The sequence below is a fragment of the Marmota monax genome, unplaced genomic scaffold, assembly GCF_021218885.2.
Source record: "Marmota monax isolate L192 unplaced genomic scaffold, Marmota_monax_Labrador192_F-V1.1 WCK01_AAM20220418_F8-fsc00024, whole genome shotgun sequence".
In the NCBI taxonomy this organism is placed as follows: domain Eukaryota; kingdom Metazoa; phylum Chordata; class Mammalia; order Rodentia; family Sciuridae; genus Marmota; species Marmota monax.
Window position 1 is genome coordinate 18824877 of NW_026695224.1, and position 9408 is coordinate 18834284.

Here is a 9408-nt window from a genome sequence, read left to right on the forward strand (position 1 = left end):
GGAGGTAAATGGATGGGTGGGTGGACAGGTATTTAGAAAGTGGGCTTGACAAAATTCGTAACTGATTGTGGGGAGGAAGAAGGAGAGGCTTCGAGGTAACCCCCAGGGTTTTTGACCTGGATCTTTGGGCAGATGGTGAGGCCATTATTGGGTTAGGAGAGGAGAGGGTTTGGTAGGAAGTTAAGTTCAGGGCAAGTTTTGCTTAAGGCACCCATGGAGCAGGTGTCCAAGTTGTTGAATATTTTACAGGTGCGATACTTAGGAGAGGGGTCGACACAGGAATAGGAAGCCAGGGGATATTAACAGTAAGGAACCGGATTGGCCGCTAGGTTCGGGGTGTGCGGCTGTGAAGCGCAGCCGTTACGTAGTGGCGGGACTCAGTCTCGTGACTGCAGGGTCAGGTAGCCCAGCTCTCAGGTACTGTCAGAATCCGGGCGGATAGGGTGGAGGGCGGTGTTAGCCCCTCCCAGTCACGCCTCTCTGCCGGCTTCTTGTCCTCTTCAGTCATTGGGCAATATTACTGTTCGTCAAGGACCCGCCTCCGAAGATAAACCAATCAGGAATTGCGGGCGGGGCTTTCTTCTAGAGCTTGTTTCCTTCTAGGGCCGGTTCTCGGGAAGTGGGACCAGAGAGGCGGCTGCCGCTGCACTGTGCGCAAGCGCGCAGCTGAGGTGACCGAGAAGGCGGCAGGGAGCAAGCTGGTGAGAAAAGGGCTGGAGGTTCGAGGTAAGGAAGGGGATGACCTGAGATGTGGACGCCTTCTTTCCTGCCAGCCCTCGCCGGCGCCTGGCTCTCTCCGGCGCTAGGCGCGGGCTTAGGTGTTGGGGCGGAGAGCCGAATGGGGTGAGGGGAGGTTAGAGGGCGGGCCCGTGGCCGGGAGGGACAAGCTGGGCCCATGGTCACGGTCACCCCACTCGCACGCACGCGCCACGTGGGCCTGCGGGCTGGCCGAGGACTCGGCTGCGGACCGCGACACCCACACTAGTAGTTTTATGTCCGGAGCACCCTTTGAGCTTGGCGTCCTGACCGAGTTCCCATCTTGTACAACCTGGGAAGTGGAGACTCAGAGGCACCAAGTCGGTGGGGTGGCCTGGGAGCATCTAGCTGGGACGTAGCCGCGCCCGGGTTTGAGGGGCATCGGGCTTAGTAGATTCTGGAGCCCGGGCTATAAGGCAGTGATCATAGACTTGAACTCCAGACCTGTCTTTTTTTTTTTTTTTAGAGACGTGAAATTGGGTCCCGGCTGCTGCCTGCCGGCTCTGCTGAGCCCGGAAGTGTCCGAAGCCCTCTGTGCTCCTGACTGACCTCTCCTGTCCCCAAGTTTAGCGGGGTGGGTACTGTCCTCAGTGCTAGGGCTCTCGAAATCCGGACAAACTCAGGGCAGATTTCATCATGAAATCTGAAAACACGTGGGAAATGCCCTTCCTCCCTCCCGGGTCAGAAGCTAATTATAATGGCTGGAGCATTTTTTTTTTTCCTCCTTGCCCAAGGAAAAATACCACCAAGGCTGGAAAAGGCACTATGAAACTGTTTCTTTCATGCCTCTCTGGAGGCAGATGTGAAGCTTTTTAGAAATCAGTGTTGGCAATGAGTCCAAGCCCTTTGATCTACTGAATCCTCATTTGGGAATAAGTAGATTAAAACCTAAGTAAGGAAAAGGTAGTTGCATAAGGCCATGTGGTTAGGTTTTTTACAAATAACAGGTTAGTGGAAACAATCTCTAAGTCCTTAGCATTAGATAAGTCAATTGAGGCATATTACATATTCATTCAGTGGATTAGAACACACACACGCACACACACAAAATGCTCATAACAGGAAAGCCAGATTCAAAGTTATAAGAACAGCATGGAGGAATATATTCTTAATGACAAAAATAACTGCCTTTTTCTAAGCAAAAGGATCATATTTTATTAAATCTTCACGAAACTCTGTTAGACTGGCATTATTACCATCCCACCCGTGGATAACTGGAGTTCAGATTATGCAGTATATCCAATGCTAGACAGATAATGTGTTACTGGGCCTCTGAAAATGTCACATTTAGCCAATATTTAAGAACTTATTGTGTGCCAGCCAGGTACAGGGCTAGACACTGAATAACTAATGGTAAGATAGTTAATAGTTTTTAAACACATGGAGCTTATAGACTAGTGAGGAAGCAGATATCTAAATGAACGCTTTGAGTGCTAGGGAGGTTGTGTACATGGGAGCTAGACAATAGGGTCTAGCAAGAGAAAGAATTTGGGAAGGAGAGGAAAAAGAGACCCTGGGTTGGCTAGTAGGGAGAAGGGAGGCCTTCAGTGTCCCTGTAAAAGCAGAAAATTTATAAAACCTGTTCCCCAAATTTGTAGAATGTGATTATGTGTTATAATGAGGAATAGGGACACTTACTTAGCCTTTTGAATTTAATCAACTCTTCTAAATTGCTTAAATCATTTTTGTTTAGGATACTAGCAAATTAAATGTTTCAGAAGTTGATATTTTTAAGAAATTTTGAAACTTTCTTAAACTCTTTAATTTTCAGGCTTAAAAAAATTCCCGTTTGCTAGTTTATATTCAGAATGTCAAGTACTGTGTCCTACTGGATCTTAAATTCTGCAAGGAACCATATTGCCACATTCCAAGGGGGCAGACGCTTATACTCAAGGTGTGTTTCAAATAGGAATCAATCGAAATGGAAGCTCTTTTCCTGGGTGCCACCAACGCTGAAAAACAGTTCTCCTTGTGGTAGCTTCGCTCTACAGAAAGCCTACAGACACACATCAACGGAGGAAGAGGATTTCCACTTGCAGCTCAGTCCTGAGCAGGTAAATGAAGTGCTTCGTGCTGGTGAATCAGCCTACAAGATCCTTGACTTCAACAGTGGAGTCCCAAATTCAGTGTTGCGGTTTGAGAGCAATCAGCTAGCTGCCAATTCCCCAGTGGAGGACCGGAGAGGTATAGCCTCCTGCTTGCAGACCAGTGGACTGATGTTTGGCATCTTTGATGGACATGGTGGTCATGCATGTGCACAAGCAGTGAGCGAGAGGCTCTTCTATTATGTGGCAGTGTCCCTGATGTCCCACCAAACCTTGGAGCAGATGGAGGGAGCAATGGAGAACATGAAGCCCCTGCTGCCCATCCTGCAGTGGCTCAAACATCCTGGGGATAGTATCTATAAAGATATCACTTCAGTGCATCTTGACCACCTCCGTGTCTATTGGCAGGAGCTACTTGACCTACACATGGAGTTGGGACTGAGCGTTGAGGAAGCATTAATGTACTCGTTCCAGAGACTGGATTCTGATATCTCACTGGAAATCCAGGCTCCCCTGGAAGATGAAGTGACAAAGAATCTATCACTCCAGGTTGCCTTCTCTGGGGCAACAGCTTGCATGGCCCATGTCAACGGAGTTCACTTGCATGTAGCAAATGCTGGTGACTGCCGGGCCATCCTTGGTGTTCAGGAGGACAATGGTATGTGGTCTTGTCTACCCCTTACCCACGACCACAATGCCTGGAATACAGCTGAGCTATCCCGGCTTAAAAGGGAACACCCTGAGTCAGAGGACAAGACAATCATCATAGATGACAGACTGCTGGGTGTCCTCATGCCCTGCAGGGCCTTTGGGGATGTTCAGCTGAAGTGGAGTAAAGAGCTGCAGCGCAACGTCCTAGAAAGGGGCTTTGATACTGAGGCCCTGAACATTTACCAGTTCACCCCCCCACACTACTATACTCCACCCTACCTGACTGCCAAACCTGAGGTTACGTACCACAGGCTGAGGCCCCAGGATAAGTTCCTCGTGCTGGCCTCCGATGGCCTGTGGGACATGCTGGACAATGAGGATGTGGTAAGGCTGGTGGTGGGGCACCTGTCCAAGGCAGGTTGCCACAAGCCAGACCTGGCCCAAAGACCCGCCAACCTGGGGCTCATGCAGAGTCTGCTGCTGCAGAGGAAAGTTAGTGGGCTCCACGCAGCTGACCAAAATGCAGCCACACACCTGATCAGACATGCCATTGGGAGCAACGAGTATGGGGAGATGGAGCCAGATCGACTGACAGCAATGCTGACCTTGCCAGAGGACCTGGCAAGGATGTACAGGGATGATATCACTGTCACTGTGGTGTATTTTAACTCAGACTCAATTGATGCGTATTACAAGGGGGGTTAAGAGTTTCCCATCCTATTGCCCAGTTAACATAAATGCTCTTTAAAACATTTTCTTTTACTTTTAAATGAGCTATGCAAATATCGCTGTTGAAAGGACAGGCAGATATTAGCTTGCTGAATATTTGACTAACATGAGAAGAGGAGGAAAACAGCTAAGGTTTAAAAACAGTAGCAGTGATTTCATATGTCTGAATGTACTGGTCAACTCTTCTATGCAGAGAGGGCAGAGGACCATAGAATTGGCCCTGGGCTCATATAGCCCACATCCTTATAAAGACACTGTTAAACTGTGTCATCCTGAACTTTCAAAGGGCAAATTTAATCATGATTCCAAGCATAAAGAACTTTAGGATCTTCTGAGATTCAACTGCAAAATCTGCAGGTTTGATCATTCTGAATTCACAATCACACACTCTAGGTTTATGAAGAGTTTTTTTTTGTTTGTTTGTTAGTTTTGTTTAATTAATAAAGCCTAGGGTTACAAAGCATACTACAGTACACTTTTCTATGCAATATTCTAACTTTTTTGTGAATATTCTTGTGAAGACCTTCTGTAATACTACATTCTAGTTCTGTTTTAGCTTATTTACAAATTAATCCTCAAACTTACAAGCAGGCCTACTGTAAGCATGTTTTGTTTTTCAGCTGAGAGTAAGAGGGTCTAGGCCTCTGGACCAGCTAAATTTACTTGTACAGCATTTGGTCTCCTCCAATGAGTCTCACTCCAGAACCTTTGAGCCATACTAGGGGGTAATTTATGTCTAATCCTTAACTCCTGGCCTTTTTCTTGTGTTAGAAAATGTTCTTCTAGGCTTACTTAATAACCCCCTCCACTTCCTGAGGGGATTATTTAAGCATTTAGCATTTTTGATTATATCTTTCAAACATTCTTCTGTTAATTCCATCTGACACAGTCCTTCTACCTCTGCCCAGTCTTGCCCTGCAGCTGCTGACTACACAAGAGTATCTTAGAAAGTCTTTCACCTGTTTTCTATTCAAATGGGTTTCAGGAAAGGAGGCTATGTGAGCATGTGTGATAGTTGTGATGGACATTTAGGCAGGAGACAGAATTATTTAGTGGACTTAAGATTTAGTCTGAATCTGGAGAGGTGAAAACATGAAGGGTCTAAAGAGAACAGGTATTGTCCGAGACTCTGCATCCTGAGGGGTAGTGAGGAGGAGGGAGGAGTAAGACTTATTAGATGGGACATCTACCCTAGAATGCGATCAATCACCATTGCTACTTCTCAGAAATTAGATCATGTTTAGTATAGGAGTTAAGGCAAAAATAAAAATTTAACTTGTCATGGTTTCCATGGGCCACAGAGGCTGTTTACTTAAAAATTAACCCACATGGATCCTTTTTGGGGATGAATTTCCTCTTGTCATGTGCAGCTGTGGCATTTAAACAGGAAATGTGTCCCTAAATAGAAACACAAATATAATTCCACAAAATTGACCATTTTGGTTTTCCTGTACTGCATCAGGCAGAATTCTTCAGCGTAGTCAAACTGCATTAGTTGATCCCTCTCTACTCACCCTGCCATCCCCCTGAAAAGAAAGGCTAATAACCTGAGTGTTTTCCTCTTATTTGTGTTCCAGCTGACATTCAATCAACAGTTGAGATATGTCTAATATGGGGACATTTCTTTGTATATCATCCAGGACACCTGTTTAGTGTCATGGCTTCATCTAAGAAATTCTCGTTTAGGTACTTAAGTCTTGGTCCTTTTTTTTCTGAAACCATCATTATTCTCTTTGATCTCTTAGACCTTAACTCAGAAATAAATTGTGAATCACTACCATTCTGTTAGCATGGTTCCTTGTTCAAACTGAGGTGAGGACTCTGCTTGCCTAATGTTTTTCTTTGTCCTTTGTTTTCCATTCCAGCTACACCCTGGAACCTTAACTGGCCTAGAGGGTCTGAATCCTACTTTGGATGCATGGTTCATAAATGTGTCTGATTCAGTAGCTTGAGTAGCAGCTGATAGAACACAGATTTCCCACCTGTGTCTCCAAGCCTGTTTTTTTCCTTTGCCTATTAGATTTCCCTGCTATCTAGTTGGCATATTGAAAGGGAAGAATGGCCCATTTATGTCTTTTTTCTGCTGTGAACTGTCAGTTCTTACTATGAGTGCTCCAGGGAGTCTAACCTTCTGGTTAAACTCCAGTGTGTCTGTCTCCAGACTTTAGTTCTTGTTAGCAGCCTTCCTAAAGCACATAGTCTACTGCTTTGGGACACTGCAATTGGAAAGGAGGTTAGAGGTCTTTGTCAAATTTTGCAAAGCACCTGTCATTCCTTTTATATAGAGATTTCAATTTTGAGGCTTTTAAAATATTTTTTTTTAAATGAGATTGGCCATGTAATATTTTAGATGTAACTTTGAAGGAAATATGCTTTGGTGCTTAAAATTATTTATTATTTTAGGTATGAAACTGATAATATTGGCGTAATTTAGATATTATTTATATATAAATAATATAGCTCTGTCGATTCTGGGTCAAAATGGATAGAGAAGATGGTATTCTCAATTCAAATTGGTATGCTAGATCGTTACTGAGATTCAGCTTTCTGAGATGTTATTTGTATATTAAAGCTAATTTATTATAATGAAAATATAAACTTTGGGGTATTTTAATGTATGAACATATTTTTTCCTGAAGTACATTTGGCCTAAAATGTTATAGGTCTTGAAAGTTCAGTTTGAGACACAATCAAATTGACACTTTTTAAACATAAATGAAACATAAACAACTTGAACTCGAATTAGTTAAAGAAGAGTATAATTATGTGGAATAAAAAAAAAAAAAAGGTGTTCAGAATGAGTCTGGCTGAACTCTTTAGTCCATCAGCCCATAGTGGCCCATGTTTATTTGACAACTTTTGGGAAGTCTTAAATTCCCAGGTCAAACCAGAACATCCTGGAACTGAGCCAACTTGGTTTCATCAGAAAATGATTCTTCACTTGTCTCTGAAATGTGATCCCCATGACAGAAAAAGCCCTGGTATAGTCTTGGAGCTGGGGGACCCATACTTATGACACCTCAATAAGCTTGTGATAGAGCTGCCATGTGCATGACCTGAGGGGAAGGTATGTTTGGTTGCTGTTTAACCATCTCCTGAGCTGACCCAGGCTCTGTCCCTTCCTTCTGGGGCATCTGATGTCTAACTTGCCTCCCAGAAAATATTTATTAAACATTCTCTTGGAATAATTATTAACCATGTTCTTTAATAATTACTGGCATTTGTATTTTGGCATTGTAACCAATGTTCATATCTGACACTGATTTTCTCCAACCATTAGTGCTATTTAATCAAAACTTGTAAATAAAAGAAGTAAAATGAAATTTGGCTTCCTTTGGTATGAACACTAATTTTCTAGCCCTTAGGACACTATGTTTTTTTTCACCACCTTTATCTGACCAAGGAAGAGTTTAGGCTCTAAGAGTCCACCCAAAAGACAAGCATGGTGTTCCACAAATTTTTGGTGGCTGCTGAGTACCCAGGAAGTCCTCATTTATGTTAACCATATGTGGGAGACCTGAGAAAAAGGAAAAGGGAATAAACTTCTGCTGTGAGGGTCTCCATACATTTAGGGCTAAGGCCTACTGGGATTTTAGATAGATATTGATTTTGTCTCTCTGTGTGTGTGTGTGTGTGTGTGTGTGTGTGTTGGGCTTTTAGAAGGAGCAGATTTTTTTGGGGGGGGCGGGTACTAGGGATTGAACTCAGGGGCACTCAACCACTGAGCCATATCCCCAGCCCTATTTTGTATTTTATTTAGAGACAGGGTCTCACTGAGTTGCTTTGCACCTCACTGTTGCTGAGATTGGCTTTGAACTCATGATCCTCCTGCCACTTCAGGTGGCTCCCCTAGGAGGATGGGTAAGCCTTTACTGACTTCCATGGGTCAGAAATTGTCTCATTGGCTTTATTGTCTTCTCCAAGCATGTCTTGGTCTGAGAAATGGCCAGGCCGGGACTTCAGGGCTGAGGAGGCCAGGGTTCCAGTGCCAGCTTTTACTGCCAAGGGAATAAGCAGCCTAGACTTGTGGATAAACAGTCTGGGGAGGGACACTCCAGAACCCACTCATTTCCTATCTCAATTCTTCCTGCCTTCCCAGGATTCTGGAAAGCCCTCATCTGCCCAACCTTGTTCTCCCTATAGCAGATAAACAGAAGGAATGCCTGCCTACCTCTATTTGAGCCTTGCATGCCCCAGAGCCAGTCATGTGGAGCTGTCTAGGAATGGCCCAATCCAGCTAGGGGCTGAGAGGCCTATGACACAGCCACAGTGGGGAACGGGAAGGGCCAGTCCAGGGAAGAGAGCACATGGATTGAAGCCCAGGATCTGGTCCAGCCCAGTGTCTGGGGACAGGACTCCTGGAACATTGTTGCAGTGAAGGGGGAGGGGAAGCTGGCTAAATGTGGCTGGCTGCGATGAGCCCCTCAGGGGACTTCTAGGATGGGAAAATGAGAAAGGCAGTGTAGTGGCCTCAGGAAGGGCTATGGGCATGGCTTGCTCTGGCATCAGCCTGGGGTAGGGAGGAGAGCTGGGAATCCTGCCTCAACTCCCCAATATCCTGTGGTGTTACTTCCAGGGCTGTCACTCTTATTACTCTCCTCCCACCCCACCCCTTTAGCCTCAGGCCTGGCCCCTGTCCTGCTCCAAGCATGAATGTGGAATGAATGAGGAAGGATGGAAGGACAGATGGATGGATAGATGATAAAGGAGGAGTAAATGAAGAGGAACTAGCATACAGGAGGCTCAGAGAAGTAGGAGGAGAAGAGTGAGTGGTGTCCTGGAGGCAGAAAGAAGCAAGGGGAGTTGGCAAAGAGGGTCCAGATCCAGAAATGCCATGGATGTGGCTGGATGGAAATGAATAATTAGCTAAGAAAGATTTGCTGCAGGAGAGGGGCAGACCATTCTGTAATCTCACTTGGGGATGAAGACAGAGGATGGGCCTTGATGGAGGTAAGGACAGGGTGTTGACTTTCTGAGAAAAGGCTTGGCTGAGTTGCTGGGAGGACCCTACCTCTGAAACAAAGTGGTACAGAGGGTGGGAGGACAGGGAATGTCATCAACAAACCAGTGTGCTCCTTGGTTTGTGGGGCACTTGGGGTCCCAGGGAATCTGCTGACTCTGAACAGAGTTTTGGTACTGAGGATGGAGGAGATGGGGTTTTCCCACCTCTACCCAGTGGCTTGATCACTAAATCCTGCAAGTGGCGTGATGGGCGGAACATCAGCAG

The 9408-nt window shown here is 45.3% G+C and overlaps 1 protein-coding gene across 2 annotated transcripts; it reads left to right on the top strand.

Annotated features, from left to right (window-relative positions):
- Positions 1-585: 585 nt before the first annotated feature.
- On the top strand, positions 586-7504 carry Pdp2 (pyruvate dehydrogenase phosphatase catalytic subunit 2). Of its 2 annotated transcripts, XM_046434979.2 has the most exons (3): positions 586-726; positions 1223-1330; positions 2528-7504. In XM_046434979.2, exon 3 carries the CDS (start codon positions 2565-2567, stop codon positions 4155-4157), a length of 1593 nt encoding a protein of 530 aa, XP_046290935.1. In that variant the 5' UTR covers positions 586-726; positions 1223-1330; positions 2528-2564; the 3' UTR covers positions 4158-7504. The 2 variants fall into 2 exon arrangements, with proteins under 2 accessions (XP_046290935.1, XP_046290936.1); XM_046434980.2 differs by lacking the exon at positions 1223-1330 and having other exon boundaries at positions 595-726.
- Positions 7505-9408: the final 1904 nt, after the last annotated feature.

Bases quoted from the DNA above. Each gene is read 5' to 3' on its own strand.
- Pdp2 (XM_046434979.2), top strand. From the start codon at position 2,565: ATGTCAAGTACTGTGTCCTACTGGATCTTAAATTCTGCAAGGAACCAT.